This window comes from Megalobrama amblycephala, linkage group LG17 (assembly GCF_018812025.1).
Source record: "Megalobrama amblycephala isolate DHTTF-2021 linkage group LG17, ASM1881202v1, whole genome shotgun sequence".
NCBI classification, from domain to species: Eukaryota; Metazoa; Chordata; class Actinopteri; order Cypriniformes; family Xenocyprididae; genus Megalobrama; species Megalobrama amblycephala.
Genome location: NC_063060.1, coordinates 10,704,789 through 10,725,174, shown reverse-complemented (window position 1 = coordinate 10,725,174; position 20,386 = coordinate 10,704,789). Strand labels below are relative to the sequence as shown.

Sequence of the window (20,386 nt, the reverse complement as noted above, 5' to 3'; positions counted from 1 at the left end):
TAACAGACTTATGTCATGGCGGCCTGCAACGCTGATTTGTATTGATCATATGAATTTAAGCTGTTGGAAACTCTTTTCTGTATCTTGATCAGCAAAACAACAAAATGAAGCAGGAAAAAAAAGAAAAAAAAAAGAAATAATTTATCCACAGCCGGCAAAGATGTACCCGAAGCAAAACACTAAGAGAAACTACCTCATACATACCAATTGCATGTATTCGTTGGTAGTCAGCTTTGATAGAGAAGAGTCCTCAAAATAAAAAAGGACAAAAAAAACAATATTAAAATGCTATTTATAACCGTCAAATACAACATGAAATGGTACTGTAACGATGCTTTAATAGAAATTTCAATTCTTATTGGAGCTTTAATTCTATTTTACACCATTTTAACAGCGCTCAGGCAATTTCAAACTAATTTTTATTGTAGTTTGTGTGTAAATCCTGTACAGAAGGTACTTCAAACAACTCAATATACTTGTGCACAAATGTTTTTTAGTACAATCCCTCAGTCAGTGTCTGCAGTGAAAAAATTACAGGTCAAAATAAACATTTTTCATTGTGAATCTGTTGTTTGAAGCACCATAAAAAGTTTACGTCTTTTAAAAAACCTGTGTAGGCCAACAAGGGGGAGAGATTACTTTGAAAGAACCCCCAGCATTTAGAAACATCCCTCAGACAGAAAGTGAAAGATCGAGAGAGTGTGTATATGTGTGTGTGTGTGAGAGATAGAGAGAAAAAGCCATAAAAGAGCAAACCTGATTGGCTGATGCAGATGCGAAGGGAACACTTGTGGCAGATGTGGTTGCTGCGGACACAGCGGCCGGGGAAGCGCCGTGCATCATGGGAACTTTTCAGAGGGAAAATGGTATAAGCACACATACAGGGAGTGTGGCCAACAGGTGCACAAACATGATGAGTGAGTGGACACAGAGGGGAATGGAAAGAAAAGTGAGCATTGAAGGTGATTTCAGCAAACGGCAAACCAAAAGTGGTGGCAAGAGAGATTGTTCTAAAGAAGACATAAGGGCAGGTAAAGTGTCATATGAGCCAACACATCAAGAGCTACAAGAAGAAGGAAACAAAGGCATGGCATCTCATAAACTTTGCATTTAGGTTTCAGCTTCCATCTACTGTAGTACGTTTTAAACATTTAACCCTTGTCATATTTTCTGTTACTTGAACATCATGCTCAACACTGATTACAAACAAATGCAGTGAAAAATAGTATCAACTACAAAGTGTTAAAAGGATAGTTCACCCAAAAATAAAACTTCTGGCATATTTATTCTTCCCTCCCAGTTCATTCCGAACCCATATGTGTTTTTTACCTGGTATACATAAAGAGAAAATTTGCCATCCTGTGGAATTTTGGGTTGTTTTTCTTTAAAGTGCCCCAATTATGCTATTTTAAAGGTTTCTAATTTTGTTTTGGAAGTCTCCTACAATAGGTTTCATGAATCCAAGGTCAGATATAACACTTTCTCATAATATACACTGCACATGACCTCTTTATTCACAAGCTGTGTCTCATTTCGGAGGCTGCGTCCTCCGGAAGTCGCATTTGAAGGCTGCATACATGTCTTATTTAAGAAAATTAACCGTAATAAAACTGACTATTATTCCTCGTGAGGTGTAAAATACTGTAATTTCTTTCTTACTTTGCAATCTAATGGTTAATTTTCTTAAAAGAGACCGCCTCGATAATGTATGCGGCCAACAAATGCGACCTCTGGAGGACGCAGCCTCCGAAATGAGATGCAACTACAGTGTCTGAAACGGCTCGATAAAGGATTCGGTATCTCTAAGGCCGTGTGCCCACCAGAGCGTTTTTTCCTGCTCCGAGCGTACTTTTTCAATTGTTTTCAATGGGAGCACCGCGTTTTTTAAACGCCATGAGCGTAACGAGGCGCTGAGCGTTTTTTCACGCTGGTCGCCCCGAGTTGAAGAATGTTCAACTTTGAGTAAAACGCTGCGCTCATCACTGTCACTTTTTAGCCAGCCGTCCAATCAGAGTGGAGGAGGGGCGGGACAAATACAACTCCGACCAACTGATATTCCGTATCATAGCAACAAAGCGTCTCAACGGAAAAAAACGCTACGCTGCAGAGGCGCTCTCAAGCACTCACAGACGGGATTTTCAGCTGGCTAAAAACGCTTTAGTGGACACACGGCCTAAACTCCTCCTTTCTGAGAGCCTACTCTGCTCTGATTGGTCAGATAGCCCAGTCTATTGTGATGGGTCTACCACATACAGCATGTGTCAGAAGCGTAACGTTCATTACCATATCTGAATTTCAACTTTGGAGGCTTCCTCATCGCTTGTATACACAAATAGTAACAATGGTGTCAGTTTTATCATATCAATTTGAGCGTGAGTCCTCCAAAGTGGATTCGCAGCACAGAAAAGAGCAACTTCTCGACATGTCAACAACACGACTGTGGCAAGCAGGGTGAGGCCAAGAGCCATGGGAACGGACGCGAGTGCTTATGAGCATCACCTGCGCCCCACCGGCCTCGGGTCTCACAGACAGTGCTGCCAAGTCCACGGGAATTGGGCTACTTTTACGCTGTTGCCACGGGTTGAAACGAACCCAAATAACATGATATTTAGCCCCTGAATTGCGAATTTTACTAGGGGAACCCCGCCAAAAATGCTGATTCTAACTCCTGAAACTTTATTTTTATCAGGGCACTCCCCTGAAATGCCATTGGGCTAGTTTTGGGCTAGTTTTGAGTAGCAATTTGGCGGGTTTTGTTGTGGAAACCTGGCAACCCTGCTCATGGAAGATCTCCGGAATACTGTAAACCCTAACACTCAAAATAATTAATTGGTTTGAGTAGGACAAACTTAACTTAAATTAGTTCAGTCAAATTAACTTTCAAGTTCACAGAACTGATATATTTGAAGTAAACTGAACTGTTTTATTGTTTTCAGTTTTATGAACTTGCATGCGGCTTGGTTTGAGAGCAATGTTAAATGCTTTATATTGCTGTACTCATTCAGCAAGTCCTATACCATGCTATTGTTAACATGTTACCAAATTAGCAAGTTAGCATTTTTTGAATTAGCTTGTTATAGCTAGCTAATTTTACACTGTTAAAAATGTTTACATTAGGGTTACATGATCATTTTAAGTTAAATGAATGAGTATACTCAAACATTTCAAGTTATCAAATAAAATGTATAAGTAGTACAAAATAAAAATCTGCCAGTTCTGCTTACTTAAACTTTGAATTTCCTAACTTAAAAATTTTTGAGGCAACTGATTGCCTCAATTTCTTTGAGTTTTGCCAACTTATTCAGGTTTACAGGGAAGGATAAAAGGAAGAGTGACAAGAGTAAAGGACGGGAGAGGAGCAAGCCTGGACTATTTATGCTGTGTTTTTATGCAGCAGTCGTCCATAAGGGGCTGTCGCTTTACTTTTGTTTTGTTGTTTATTTTTGGATTATGGCTAAAAGCCATTGGAGATGAACGAGGCCGCTGGAGCGTTTGCTAATGAGAGACAAGCACGACACATGGCTCGAGAGCAGTGGAGCTTTTATTATGCCGCAGACGACCGCTTACGCTTCTTCCGGTCATGCGTATGTGGGGTAACGGAGTGCTGTTTGATCATATTAGATACATTTGTGTGTTGAAAGTTGTTATAATGCTACTCTGTGCGTTTGCTCGGCGGCTACTATGAGACACTTGTTGCACACTGCAGTAAGCTAGACTGATATTAGCCATGGTAAAACATAGTACTCACAGTAAATCAAGAAAACAAGATTTAAACAATAAGACTTACTGTGTTGAGCTATATAACCATGATTAGTTTTCTGTTGATTAATGTATCCAAACAGTTGCTCACCTGTATAATAAAAACACATATTAAAGCATCTTTGGTGTTTCCATGGTTTGTACAAAATAAAACCGGAATTCGAGGGTAACGCGGGTATGATGTCATTGATATGGTCGTGTCTTGGTTAAAATTGCTTATTTCTCTAGATTTAAAACATTCTTGGAAACATTTGGAATAATGTAAGTACACAAAATATAACATTCTTCTAGTGGTTTTTGGATATTTTAATCCCAAAAAATCTGATGTATTGTGCCTTTAACTTTGCTACAACAACATATTGCTACAACATGTTGCTTCTCAGCTACAACTACAGTGTCTGAAGGTGCTTCCAAGTACTAAGTAGACGTTGTTCAGGGGCAGCCAATGAAGACCGTAGGCTGGCATTATGCAAATATGTTACAAACCTACACTGGAATTGCTGACGACTCTTTCGGCAGTTCAGAATCAATTTTTTATTGTAGGAGACAATAACTTTATTTGTCGTGCACTTTGATCTTTAAAACTTTGCAGACTTTTGCATTCATAAACAGCTATATTACATACTGCATGAAAGGTCATATTCGAAAAAGCATAATAGGGGCATTTTAAAGCATTTTTAAATCACTCAAATTTCATTCTGCATATTTGAACATGCATGGAAAGATTATTCATAATCTTTTGACTTCTATGAGGGTGAAAAAATAATGACAGAAATTTCAGTTTTAGGTGAATTATCTCTTTAAAAAGCCACCAAAACCCACAAAATGCTAGAATTGCTCACAATAAAAGATTTTTGTGTGTGTGTTTTTAAAGTCAACATGAAGTCAACATGCTTCCTATTTACTTTCTTAATATGCATGATGCATTGGTGCACATTAATGCATTTTTCAGCCACCCCCTCCAATTCACTATTTGAGTGTTTAAAAGCCACTTTTTGTAATTGAATGCAAAAATCAAGTTCTGCCCCTATATATCTTCTTGAATATTCTGTTTCACTTGGAAATATGTCATATTATGGAAGTAAAATGTGTTGCAAATGCTGTTTCATGTTGACTTTAACTTTAAATCACAGATATATATGTGAAGCGCTAACAAAGATGTCCAGTTATCAATGCCAGTTTGTCGGCCATGTGGATTTTGAGGGCGTTACAACAACTAAGAGGACGAAGTCTAGAAACCTACCCACGCTTGCTGCAGGGGTCATGCACAATATTGAGCCTGCCCATCATGCATTGCAACAGGAAGTGGATTGGAAAGGGAGAAGAATCACAACAGCCCATCACAAGGTTGGTTAGAGTGAAGAAATCATAATTAAAGGAAGACAATAATCATTACAGTGATACAGCATGATGTCCATAAGAGACCGATTAGTTGACAAAACCATGAACTCAGGAAGGGAAAATGTGTATTTGTAAGCTCACAGAAACATGTGTATATGTGACAGTCATCATAGCAGACATTAGTGTGACTGAGGGGCATCCCAGGGTTATTGACTGTATTTCGCAGTGAAAGCCATGAGCCCAACTATAAGTATGTACCAGAGTAGTAATGTGATACAATGATGAGGTGATACAGAGAAACTGACAGACAGCCCCATTTCTTATTGCTTAGTTTACTGTGCGCATAATGCAAGGTTCCCACGCCTTCTGACCAAATGGTTTTCCATAAATTTTCCAGGAGTTTGAGATTACTGGGTAAGGATTTTTAGAATTAATTTGAAATGAGAGTCTACTTGCACCATGTGTAAACAGCACTGCATTCCAGGAGTTTGATGGAATCAGACTAAAAATGCTGTATGTTGTTAAAAATTGTGTGTGTTTGTGTATGTACATATGTATGTATGTATGTATATATATATATATATATATATATATATATATATATATATATATATATATATATTTTAATATACAAAAAACAATACAAAAATTATGTATACAATATCAATATATACAATAATGTAAAATAATATTGTAAAGTAATAATTGTAATTGTAAAGTAATATTCATACTTTATGATACTTGTATGATAATACATTATACCATACTATAATGTTATACTATATTTATAAACTTATACTATAAGTATACCATATATATTAAATATTTATATTATTATATTGTAATATTACTAGAATTATTATTATAAATATTACAATTATATATATATATATATATATATATATATATATATATATATATATATATATACACACACACAACATATTATATATAATTATAATATGTTATATTAATATATATATATATATATATATATATATATATATATATATATATATATATATATATATATGTATCATTTACATAGTAAAGAAATATTTATACTATTTATATTATGTAGTGCTGTCAAATCGATTAATCACATCTAACATAAAAGTGTGTTTGCATAATATATGTGTGTATATATATATATATATATATATATATATATATATATATATATATATATATATATATATATATATATATATATATACACACAGTACAGTCCAAAAGTTTGGAACCACTAAGATTTTTAATGTTTTTAAAAGAAGTTTCGTCTGCTCACCAAGGCTACATTTATTTAATTAAAAATACAGTAAAAAACAGTAATATTGTGAAATACTATTACAATTTAAAATAACTGTGTACTATTTAAATATATTTGACAAAGTAATTTATTCCTGTGATGCAAAGCTGAATTTTCAGCATCGTTACTCCAGTCTTCAGTGTCACATGATCCTTCAGAAATCATTCTAATATGCTGATTTGCTGCTCAATAAACATTTATGATTATTTTCAATGTTGAAAACAGTTGTGTACTTTTTTTTTCAGGATTCCTTGATGAATAGAAAGTTCAAAAGAACAGCATTTATCTGAAATACAAAGCTTCTGTAGCATTATACACTACCGTTCAAAAGTTTGGGGTCAGTAAGAATTTTTATTTTTATTTTTTTGAAAAGAAATTAAAGAAATGAATACTTTTATTCAGCAAGGATGCATTAAATCAATCAAAAGTGGCAGTAAAGACATTTATAATGTTACAAAAGATTAGATTTCAGATGAACACTGTTCTTTTGAACTTTCTATTCATCAAATAATCCTGAAAAAAAATGTGACACTGAAGACTGGAGTAATGATGCTGAAAATTCAGCTTTGCCATCACAGGAATAAATTACTTTGTGAAATATATTCAAATAGAAAACAGTTATTTTAAATTGTAATAATATTTCACAATATTACTGTTTTTACTGTATTTTTAATTAAATAAATGTAGCCTTGGTGAGCAGACGAAACTTCTTTTAAAAACATAAAAAATCTTAGTGGTTCCAAACTTTTGGACTGTACTGTATATATATATATATATATATATATATATATATATATATATATATATATATATATATATATATGTGTGTGTGTCTGTCTGTGTGTGTCTGTGTGTGTGTATGTATATATATACACACACACACACACACACACACACATAATATATGTAAATATATACACACACACACACACATATATTATGTAAATACAAACTTTTATGTTAGATGTGATTAATCGTGATTAATCGATTTGACAGCACTAAGTAAATTATACCATACTATACTATGTTATGCTATATTTAATGAAATTATACTATAATTAGACTATATACTGCTATATACTATATTATATTTATATTATTACAATAATTATTATATGATATTACATTAAAATATTGTCATGAAAATAAATGACATACATGAGATAAAAAATTTTATTATACTTTTTCTATTATTAATGATTAAATATTGTGTATATATTTTATAAATAAAATGCAAATATAGTATTTACATCAGGGTGCAAGAAATTTTCCTGATATACACAGTTTTACGGCAGTGGGAACCCTGTCTCTGTAAAAAAAACTGTAATCCCGTGTCTTCGTGCATCCCTCGTGGTTTAGTAAGGTCAAAGGTGAGATCAAGGGGCGGTCGGGGTGACAGGAAGTCCTACCTGACGGAATAAAGGCAGCTTGCTGCTGAAACTGCATGTTGGCCAAAGCCTGCTGGTACTGGAGCATGCCAGTACTGAACATGCTCGTGGCACCGTTGGCTTTCTCAAGCGCAGGCCGCTTTGGTAAAGGTGGCATGACACTGTGAGGAATTCCCTGCTCCGATAAGACCACAGGGAAGGGGGGTGGAGGAAATGGGGAACGGGTTGAGACGTGTAGAAGAGAGTAAAAACAGGAAAGGAACAAGAAAAAGACAGAATTATCATCAGAGGGCAAAACATCACAGGGCTTGATTCTGACAAACAAGCAAGCAAGCGGCAGCTAATACATTTCTACGGCACAAGCAAAAGCCAAAGAGCCATTTTCTCTCGCTATTACTAAAATTAGCACCTGTGATTTACATTATTAGTTTTACATCAGGAGAATATTAATTCATTAACACTACAACATCCATACGGCTAACTCAATGCAAATGAAGCAAGCGTAGCACTACTCAAATGTTTTGCAGACAAGAGTGACGAAAACAACTCATTAAAATAAAAAAAAAAAAAAAGAAAAAAAAAAAAAAAAACTGCACTGCTCACTCCATGATAAGTGTGAGAAAGAGACTAGATCTTTTCTGTTGCTTTGGTGGTGGAGCTTTAGTATTCTTCTGCTGCTACCCCTCCCATAGACACATGCACTATACAGAGATACTAAACATGCACCCTATCAAGACACTGAACTTAAATGCTGTATAGACATATAGAAGCCATGTCACTAGAGTTTGGAACATCTGGCCCTGTCCTCACGCCCTGGGATAACACACGTGTGATGATCTGATTGCGGCAGACTCGCATATCTTGTTTCTGGTTAAAGCCGAGCATATGATCGCCACAGTCAGTTGATCACACGACATGGTAACATAGAACACGACAGAGGCATTAAATAAACACATAACAAAAGGACTATGCTTGCAAATTATCTTTCCTTTTTTTTTTGTTAAGACACTACAATAAAGCAACATGCCAAGCAAAAAGGTGAAAGGTCATAGTACCAGGTCAAAGGTGGCTTCGAGGGGTCGCTTCAGTGATTTGACAGCCGACTGAGTCTTAATTAGCAGGCAGCGAGCACATGATGGCAATGGGCCAATGGGGTTCAAGCGCATTAACATAAACAGCAAGCAGAGGTGCATCATGGGGGCAGCAGTGCATTTTGGGTAGGTGAGAAAAAAACAAATAAAAACAAATCATTGGAATGCAGTATACAGGGGGATATCAGGACTAAGGCATGCAGAAATACAGTCCATTCTGTTTTAGGAAACTCTGTACTGAGATTAAGATTAACAAGTACATCAATTATCGTAACATTTACAGGGTTTCATTGACAATAAACAGTTGTGTAATACGTCAACAGTGAATAACATCGATTGCGCTGGATTGCAAACATACATTTAATGTGCAGAAATGATCAAATGTTACATAAAAATAAGTATGACACTGCTCTCTGCTCGACAGGGTGATGAAATTACGTATTTATGCAGTTTAAATGGGAATGGCAATGACTTGAGGTATATCATATCTTATACAGAGCTCTATCGAACAGAAACATTCCTAAAATGCTCATTTTAAAGACTCCTTTAAAATAACAGACTTTACAAATGCCACAGAAATGTCAATGTTAAACCTGAGATCAAATATATACCATCTAGGAAAGTGTTCATTCTATATACAGTATGATGAATGGGAACAGTACTGTATAACTATGTGTGTGCATGTGTGTGGGTGTGCATTAGAGGACGTGCTCACCATGGCAGCGGCGGCCGTGGCCTGATTGACCTGGTGCTGGGCTGCTTTGATCTTGGCCTGCAGATGTGCAGGAGGGTGGAAGTATTTGCACTTGTCTCTGGAGCAGCGGCCCTTTATGTAATCCATACACACCGTCACTGTGTTGTCACTGGGGTCGATCATTGTGCTGTCGGCAGGGTGGGCAAACCTGCAGTCCGTCTCCCCGCGAGAGCAGTTGCCACGCTGGTATTCACGGCACACCTGAGAATACACACAAACATGATGCGTCACATTCACCGTTTGCATATTGAGAGATCACAAAGTTTTGTGTTTGTGTAAAAAAAAAAAAAGGTTTGCTAAAATGTGAACTAATGAAGTTTCATTATTTAAGAAACTCTGTAATCTTACATTCAATGTAATTATATTCAAAATGGCATGCTACTACTGAAACAAAATAGTATGCAGTATGTAAAGTGTGTGCATAATATGTGAACTTTGGATGGATGGCATTGTGCAGAATATTATAGAAATATTACAGATCTCTTCCTTCTCTTATCATTTGCCAATTAGACAATGCACTCAACTAATCCACCTTATGTCATTTTATAATCAGTGTTGGGGGTAACCTAAGTTACCTAATCAGATTACTTTTTTCAAGTACGCATTACAACAAAATATCTGAGTTACTTTTTCAAATAAGTAATGGAAGTTACTTTGTTTTCCCATTTATTGATTGACAGCTCTCCTGTCCCCATGTTGAGAGAAATCGGGGGTGCAGAAGCGTTGTGTGCGCTGTCTAAACATGATGGTTATTCTAGAATAGTTCTAGACTAAATGTGAGCATACATTTGTTCATTTATTTCTTCTCCTGCTTCATATTCTTCTGCAATCCAGAATGGCAGCACAGCTGAAAAGCTTGTTTGTTTGAACTGCGCCCTCTACTGTACAGGCATGAAATTCATTCCCTTCAGCCCTTGTTTATAAAAACAAACAAACAAACGGCCCAGATGAGAAAAAGTAACGCAAAAGTAACATACATTACTTTCCGTAAAAAGTAACAAGGTAACGCAATAAGTTACTTTTTTTAGGGAGTAACGCTATATTGTAATGCATTACTTTTAAAAGTAACTTTCTCCAACACTGTTTATAGTATAATACAATATGACATAATATAATATATGAATAATATTAAAAACATTTAACCCATATGTTATACCAACCTGAACCTTACTTGTTGTATTATAGACAAACGCTTTTATGATTACATGATAATATACAATATAATTAATTTTAATTTATTATATTAATTAATTTAATATTATTAATGATATTAAAAACATACAACCTTATTTTTCCAGAGTTATGATGGAAGTAATATCAGCCTTAATTTGTACTGCAACCCTCTTCTTGACTTTTTATTTGATTAAATGCATTAAAATGAAAAAAGAACAAAACAAAAAAAAACCTTAACAATAAAAAACTCCCAATAAATGTGGCAGTGTAGCATACTACAGCTTAGAACATTTACTGGTGCATACTACATACTGTTGCACACACACACACACACACACACACACACACACACACACACACACACACACAGTATATATACAAATATATATATATTTTTTAACAAAACAGTAGGCAGTATAAAGTAGATACTAGTATGTAGTGTGCAGTATGTCATTATTTAATTCAGAACATAGCCAATATTACAGCGCTGTCTCAGATGGGGAAATGTTTTTCCATTCAGTGGTCAGAAGGGGGCAGCAGCCCCTTTATTTCTTACAAACTACCCACTGTGGCTGTAACCTACCTGCATGCATACAGAGTTTTAACATGTATACCAGGGGTGTCCAATCCTGCTCCTGGAGGACCACTTTCCTGCAGAGTTTAGCTCCATCACACCTGCCTGGAATTTTGTAGTGATCCTGAAGAGCTTTATTAGCTGGTCAGGTGGGGTTAATAGGGCTAGAAATAAACTCTGCTGAAAGGATTGGATACCCCTGGGGCTGGTTGCATAAACAAAGCCATTATGTTATGTTGTCTTACTTTTCGGGACCAAATTAGACCAATCTACGTTTTTATGTAACGCACTTGAAAAAAAAAAAAAAGATGACTAACTTGTAAGACTAGTCTTAGCAGTTTATGCAACCAGCCACTGGTGTTTACATGTGAAAGAAAAAAATATAGATTTTTTGTCTTAGTATGGCAGTGTGTTATGATGCTTTCTGATGACCTCATACCTCCAGGCGGTCTGTTCTAAGGAGTTTCTGGGCAGCCACTGCTGAAGCAGCAGCTGCAGCGTTGGCAGCGGACGGCATGGATGCCACTGCAGGGTTGCCCGCCATCAGCACAGGTGCACTGGGCAGGATCTCTGCGGACATCAGCCCAGGTGACACTGGGCCCAGGTACGGATTAAACGCAGCCGCGGCAGCTGCTGCGGCAGCCGCACTGGCGTTGGTTGCAAGGCTTGGCGTGACCGAAAACATAGGCTGAAACAGACAATAAATAACAAATTAACTTTCCGTTTCTGTGACTTATGTAAATAACACAAGAGTCAAAAAATAATGGTTATTTGACTTTTATCCATGCTTACAAAAAAGTACTGTGGCAGTACAGGCTTTAGTGGTCTTATTACATTTAATACCATATTCATATTATCATCATGACACTGTCCAAAAAAGCATGCCATCATTTTGTTTTTTATTAATCATTTATGACATGTACACATTAATATAAACATTTTATATAATATAACAAAATGATTATAATACATTATATTAATAATAATATTAAAAAAACATATTACCCATATATTATACTACAATATTGTCAGGAATGGTTGTTGTAGTAACACGCACGACGAAAGGAGTAGAGAACAAAAACAGTCTTTAATAAAGCCTGTTTTTCAGGCAAACTCATATTAATATAATATAATAAATTATATTAAGAATATTTAAAAAACACATATTTCACATGATAAATTAACTTAATACAATATAATTCATTGCAATTTATTATATCAACAAAAAACATATACCGTATTTTATACCAACCCACCTTGTGGCATTTTAAAAATGTAATAAATTAATACAACATAATATAATGAATTACATAAAGTAATAATAATATATTTTATATGTAATGCACCATTCTTAAGGCCGTTCACACCAAGGATGATAACTATAATGATGATGATAAAGATATACTTCTAAAAATCCACAACTATAATGATAATGGCACAGAGAAACTACATAGTTGGAATTACATATAGATCCAACTGATGAATGATAAAAACATTGACAGCCAATCAGAATTCATCTTACATTAAAGAGCGCGAGCATTTAAAATGGCAGATGACAAACCACAGTGTGCAGTTAGAATATACAGAATGATATTGTCCACTGGTGTGGGCACTAATACAGTTACCGTTATAGATATTTTTCTTGGTGTGAACACAAGCCAAAGGTCTCTACTTTTTGGGGCCATTGTATATATATCTTAATACAAATCATGCCTATTATTTACAAAAAAAATCCTTTTGTATAGAAATGGCCTGTGGGTGATCTCTCTGGCTTTTTAAAGGGGGCAGGTTATAAGAATCGAGGCTCACCATTGGCTGAAGCTGACTTCCAGGCATGATGGCATTGGCTAGCTGCATCTGCTGGGCGAGCATTGCCATGTTCTTCTGCTGGATCAGATTGTTACGGCCGTTTATCTCCAGCTGCGTCTTCAGGTGAGGAGGAGGGTGAAGGTACTTACAGTTCTCTCGGGAACAACGACCCTGAGAGAAAGAGAAGACCAGCAGAGGAAGAACGTGAGGAGAAGAAAACAACGACATAAAAGAATATATAATAAACCTCATGTTTTATTGAGTCTGATTTTAATGTTTTTACATTACACATGAACCTGTGAAATAAAAATAATAATAGTATAAAAAAATAATAACAAACATTAAATTATTTTATATAATTATTATTAATTATATTCTGTCATCATTTAATCACCTTCATGTTTTTCCAAATCCATATGACTTTTTATATTATAATTTGTTTATTATTATTTAAATTTTTTTAGGAGTCATTAGGCAGAATGATGACTAACATGAGGATGAACAAAATGAGTGTGAGTAAACGATGACATAACGTTCATTTTGTGGGTGAAATAACCATTTAACATCTTATTTTCCCCCGGCTTCCTCAAATATGTTCTTCTGACCCACTGAGCAGATATTATTCAAGCTTTATGCCTCTTTACAGCAAAGTAGACAAATGTGAAAAGTCTAAACTGCAGAAAAATACAGTATACAGATCAAAATAAGCAATTAGTAAGGGTATAAATAAAATAAATGAATACAATATAATTCATTGCAATTTATTATATTAATATATTATATTAATAAAAACATATTACCCAAATTACCCGTATTTTATACCAACCCACATAATTCAAATCATGCTGTGAGTAATCAAGGGTGTAAACCGATTCAATATTTGCATCTGAAAATTAGTTGCATTAACACTATAGACAGTAAATAGAATGCAACTGGCATCTCCTGTTCTGGTTCATTCTCTCTGTTAGGGTTAGTAGATAAAAGGAACACCCTGTTCCCATTCCAGCTGACAGTATTGAGTGCATGGGAAACCCTCTGCTCTAATGCATCTAAATGCAACCTCGCAGCCGCTTTCAGCCCTTTGTGGAATCGGCCCTGACAAACTGTCACTCAATTGATTAGCAGAGTATTGATTAACTAGCTACATCAATGTGAGAGAAATTCATCTGATGAGTTTATGGATGTACAGTAACCCCGTGTGACCCCCCCGTCCTCATACACTGAGATGATGAGTGTCTTTATCTGGGTTGCGTTGGCGAGAGTATGTCCAGTACAGACGCTCATTAACCTGCTCTCATCTGACGCTGTCATCATGTCTGTCTGCTGTGACCAAAATAAAGCCTTTTTGCCATTTTTTGTGGTTAAATGTTCAATTATCTCAGCAACCAGCACTTTAGCAGAGTGCTATGCAGTTATGTACTGTGCAGATCAGTGGATGGATCCAATCTGGATGACAACACAGGGCTAAAATGTTTCAGGAAATGGAATTTACTTACTATAAGCTCACAAAAAAAAAACTTTTATGCAAAGCATTTACAATCACTAGAAGAAAATGCAGGTTCCAACCAAAATAAAAACACAAAATAACATTTCAAACAACTTCAATTCATTTCATAATGTAAAATTACATTCTAAAAATTATTTTATTATTTATATATTTATTTATCTGTATAAATTAAATATAGACTAATCCTTTTTAAAACTATAAAAGTTATTCACTCAAGAGCAGTGACTGATTTCATCTTTTGTCTTTTGTTGTTTGATTAACATTAAAGGGATAGTTCACCCAAAAATGAAAATTTGATGTTTATCTGCTTACCCCCAGCACATCCAAGATGACTTCAATGCATTGCAAAGACTTCAATGAGAGCGAGACATCACTGCCGTTGTCAGAGAGCGATCAGACCTTACTAACGAGTGCTGAATGCAGTTGAACATAGTGGTGTATTAGAGTTAAAAAATGATATAAATACTGTTCAGTTTATCACACAAACCGATCGTTTCGTGTCTTAGGACATCAATGTGTCGTCACGAGCCGCAGGGTTTAATTTGGACTTGTCTATGCAAGTTATATTTACTCTTATATTAGAAGTTCCCGTCCACTCGCATTATTTGACTGACAGACGGCAACGGTTGGAGTTAAAAATCATCATTTGTGTTCTACTGAAGAAACAAAGTCACCTACATCTTGGATGCGCTGGGGGTAAGCAGATAAACATCAAATTTTCATTTTTGGGTGAACTATCCCTTTAATGACTGCAGCAGATTTATTAGGCTGCTGTCACTTTAAGAGATGCACGGATCCAATATACTGTTACACATGCTTTTTTCTCAAATGTTTACATCCATTTAAGACATAACTGACAATGTTTACGTGAATACTCGCCAAAACGGCATTTCAACATTTTTGTTTGTAGACTATTTGACCATTTAGACATGTATCCAAAGCCCACAGTATAGGCTACTTTGCTTATGCACGCACAGAAAGCCGCCATGGGAACAGTATCTCTGTCACGGCTTAATGCGCTTTTAATAGCACTGTTTAATATCAAGCACGTCCCGCAGTTTAGCAACAGTAGACTGGACTTTACAACACTCACTTATTCGGCTGATTTGGATGTTAAGTTTGGCTTAGGAAGGAACAAAAGTGCACCGCTGTGAAGAAAAAGATGGTGCGCTGGACGGAATGCGGCAGCAGCGAAATAATCATTTTACATTGATTATATTGTTTTCATAATCGTTGGAAGACAAAAACTAAAAGATTATTACGATTAATCACACAGCCCTACAGAGTAGTTTTTCTATTAAATTAATAACATTATAACTGATGACTTTTTATTAAAAAAAACTTTTTAAACTATTATTTAAAAGCCACTGTCCAGCAGAATTGAGCTCCAACACTAATTAAATGCACCTGAACCAGCTAATCAAGATCTTCAGACAGACTCACTAAGTAGAAACTTCCAGGCAAGTGTGTTGGAGCTAAACTCTGCTGGACGTTGTCCCTTCAGGAGCAGGATTGGACAGCCTTGAACTACATCAAGTCCATAGTATGTGGTAGACATGTTAGACAAACATTGTGTACAAGAGGTCAGGTCAGTTAATTCGAGGGGAAAATAGCAGAGAGTCAGATGTCCCCCAAGCAGTTTCCCCACAGTATCACACACACAAACACCCCCCCTAAATGTTAAGCCCTGTCTGGGTTTGTCTTCCTTCACTATCATACGTTGACAGGCATGAACAATTCATTCTGGTCCATCTCCACAGGCTGCAAATACTATAAATGAGGTTTTCCAAACACAAATAAACTAGGAACTTCATTTTACTAAACACCTGTATAATAATCACATCTACACAACAACACAACAGCAGTTTTGTTACATATAAACTCTAAGAATAGGCTAAGACCATTAGCCTTTTATGTCTACTTGGAAATAATTCAGATTGAATTCACTTTCTAGAACTGGTCAGCAATATACCAGAATTAGAGGCTAAAGCAGATATCAGAAAATTCTAATACTCTGAAGTAAGTTTCCTTTCCTATCTACGCAGTATGTAAAAAATAAATAAAACACACACGTCCTCGGCTGTGAGCTGGCCAATCAAAGAGTGTCTGGCTGGTATTCTGTGAGCTGAAGTTTCTACCATCTGTTTAAGACATTAGGGAAGCTGGCCTCTGTGAAACGACACTAAGTTATGAGAGGTTGAATACTCAAATATATCTTTCTCAAAACTCTCAGACTTAATTTCCTACTGCATTTCTGCTAATTTATTTATGCAACTGAAATGAGAGTGACAAAGTGTCTCATACTCAATTAGTTTCATAATTCAATTGACCCTTGCTAAACCCTAACTTGAAATGTTACTAGGAATGAAGGAGATCTTATTATAATATTATTATAATTATTATAATATTACTGCCCCTTAATCTGCACATTTCCACCCACGGCGCTGCCATTTTGTTCTAAGGCCATGGCAAATATTTAAGCAAAGCATGTTAACTGTTCTGTCGTTGGCTGCACAGACGAGCACAGAACACTATTTAGAGTCTTGTTAGCTTGGATAGCTTGCAAGTTGACCTTGGCAAGCTCGATTGCTAAAAAAGGAGTGTTTCTGTCTGAGCAAAAATATTAGACCATTCACAGCATTTGATAGCAATCATAAACATTAGCCTGGTGTGTATGGCTCTATTTGGCAAACAGGTATGCTATGTATAGTGGGCGTCCATAAAGGTTTTGCACAAAAGATTAAAGGTGCCCTTGAATGAAAAATTGAATTTATCTTGGCATAGTTAAATAACAAGAGTTCAGTACATGGAAATGGCATACAGTGAGTCTCAAACTCCATTGTTTCCTCCTTCTTATATAAATCTCATTTGTTTAAAAGACCTCCAAAGAACAGGCGAATCTCAACATAACACCGACTGTTACGTAACAGTCGGGGTGTACGCCCCCAATATTTGCATATGCCAGCCCACGTTTCCAACATTATAAAAGGCATTAGACAAGGGCAGCCAGTATTAACGTCTGGATCTGTGCACAACCAAATCATCAGACTAGGTAAGCAAGCAAGAACAATAGCGAAAAATGGCAGATGGAGCAATAATAACTGACATGATCCATGATAACATGATATTTTTAGTGATATTTGTAAACTGTCTTTCTAAATGTTTCGTTAGCATGTTGCTAATGTAATGTTAAATGTGGTTAAAGTTACCATCATTTCTTACTGTATTCACGGAGACAAGAGAGTCGTCGCTATTTTCATTTTTAAACACTTGCAGTCTGTATAATGCATAAACACAACTTCATTCTTTATAAATCTCTCCAACAGTGCAGCATTACCCGTTAGCCACGGAGCACTATCAAACTCATTCAAAATCAGAAGTAAACAATATAACAGTATACAATACTCACATAATCCGACGCATGCATGACGAACACTTTCTAAAGATCCATTTTGAAGGTTATATTAGCTGTGTAAACTTTGTTAAGGCACTGTTTAAGGCAAGCGCAAGCTCTGTGGGCAGAGAGCACGGGATTTAAAGGGGCCGCAGCATAAAATCGGCGCGTTTATAATGATGCCCCAAAATAGGCAGTTAAAAAAATTAATAAAAAAAAATCTATGGGGTATTTTGAGCTGAAACTTCACAGACACATTCAGGGGACACCTGAATGTGTCTGTGAATATTACATCTTTTAAAAACATAATCTAGGGCACCTTTAACATGACGGCACATGCTAATCGATGAGTTGAATCAACTCCACAGCAACTACATAAATTTATCTACTAACCATTCAGAAACGTCAAGTTGCATTCTAAACATTGTAACTTCTTCCTGAGTCTCTCCATCAGTGTCGACTCCGGTTTGAACAATGTAAGGCTGAACACCGTTACTGACAATCCTCATTTTGGCTGCGTGAGATTCTCCTGCTTTGTTGCTGTTGAGCAACCGAAGCATGAGCTGTTAAAGCTCCGCCCTCTTTTGGAAAGCAGGCAGGGATCAGCAGCTCATTTGCATTTAAAGGGACACACACATAAATGGTGTGTTTTTGCTCACACCCAAATAGGGGCAAATTTGACAAGCTATAATAAATGATCTGTGGGGTATTGAGAGCTGAAACTTCAAAGACACATTCTGGGGACACCAGAGACTTTTATTACATCTTGTGAAAAGGGGTATAATAGGTCCCCTTTAATCAAATGTATAACATTTTACACTTTTCAAAGAAAAATGGCAGATTAAAATACTTTGTAATGTCACTTTATTTCAGCCTATTAAGTTTTTTATTTTAAATAATTAAAAAAAATATTGTTATGATTTTATTATAATTATAATAATTTAATATAATAATTATAAAATATTTTATTATATTATTTTACTCAATAAATAATGTTTTTATTATATTATTTATTCAATTATTCTAATTTATTTGCCACATATTCAGACAATGATCCTCTAACAAACATCTCCAACCTATTATAACAATCTTTTTTTTTTCTTCATGTAAATGTCCTGCATACATGGACATTATTATTCCCAGACATGGAGTCACTTAATATTTATCAGCACAATCAAAAATTGGAGGAAAGTCAGATTCAACTGTGAATGTAACCAATGAAAGTGGTTATGGGATCTCAATGTGTATGTGTGTGTGTGTGTGTGTTTGTATGCGTTTTAAGCGGGTTTGTGCATGTAGAAGGGTGTGCATGTGGAGTGAGAACATTCTGTAAAAGGTGTGACATGGCCCTACTGAGCATGTGCGAGAAATGTACTGTACTCTCACTGACCTGCTGAGAAAAAGAGGAAAAAAGAAGACAGCATGGTGGAAGGGAAAGAATGGCAAGAGAATGCGATTGAAGAATAAAAGAAAAAAGTGTTTATGGGAGGTGGGTGAAATGGGGCGAGCCGTGCATGTCAGGGCTGACGGAGTCGAGTTGCATTCACCCCAGCTAACCCCACTCACCCCTACCTGTAACCCTCTGCAGTACAGCTACAGCAGCATAGGGGCTCAGGTCACATGACAGGCACATGTAAGGACACGCTGCAAATTCATTGATTTTCTTACATATTGTGTTGTTTTAAAATGATTCATATAACTGAAAAGTCACACAGTGGGAGAAGATGAGTTGTGTAGTGAGATCTGAGTTCTTAACCAAGCCTTAAGTCAACCTAGAATTTTTTTTCTCCAAAATAACTCTTTCTTTTGTAATTGCAAACACTGAAAGAAAAGAAAGTATTCTTTTTATGTTCACAAAACTTCATGAAATGAAGTTGAGTGGATTAAAAGTGCCCATGTTAGAAATAAAACATACAGTGGACCTCAAAAGTATTCGGACACTTAATATGAATATAATGCAATTTTTTTATGTAATGCAAAGACATTTATAGAGAATGAAGATAATTTATATATTGAAATATGCAAAATCATCCTGACAAAATTCAACAAAGTTGAAAATTAAAAAAAAAAAATAATCTATCTTGTTTTTTGAAGACCCAGCCAATTTTTTTTTTATAAATATTGTGCAATTATTATGGCATTGTTTGCATATATGCAAATTAATATTTCACAATAAGGTGAACAATAAACAACTGTATTTTTATTAACAAAGGTTAGTAAATGCTGTAAAAATATATTGCTCATTGCTCATAATGCATTAACTAATGTTAACAAAAGAGACCTTATT

General features: G+C 35.6%; 1 protein-coding gene across 35 annotated transcripts in view; it reads right to left on the bottom strand.

Annotated features, from left to right (window-relative positions):
• mbnl1 (muscleblind-like splicing regulator 1) overlaps positions 1-20,386 on the bottom strand; it is a 103,030-nt gene that overhangs the window by 5,215 nt on the left and 77,429 nt on the right. For 7 of the 35 annotated variants that reach the window (XM_048162364.1, XM_048162366.1, XM_048162361.1 and 4 more), the window contains 10 exons: positions 13,199-13,369; positions 12,395-12,406; positions 11,829-12,077; positions 9,604-9,843; positions 8,853-8,906; positions 7,819-7,972; positions 5,003-5,038; positions 3,788-3,850; positions 757-848; positions 205-255 (listed from right to left, as the gene is read on the bottom strand). In XM_048162364.1, the coding sequence (XP_048018321.1) occupies positions 205-255; positions 757-848; positions 3,788-3,850; positions 5,003-5,038; positions 7,819-7,972; positions 8,853-8,906; positions 9,604-9,843; positions 11,829-12,077; positions 12,395-12,406; positions 13,199-13,369 (1,122 nt within the window). The remainder of the gene's footprint in view (positions 1-204; positions 256-756; positions 849-3,787; positions 3,851-5,002; positions 5,039-7,818; positions 7,973-8,852; positions 8,907-9,603; positions 9,844-11,828; positions 12,078-12,394; positions 12,407-13,198; positions 13,370-20,386) is intronic. The other 28 variants (XM_048162370.1, XM_048162367.1, XM_048162372.1 and 25 more) reach the window with 28 other exon arrangements.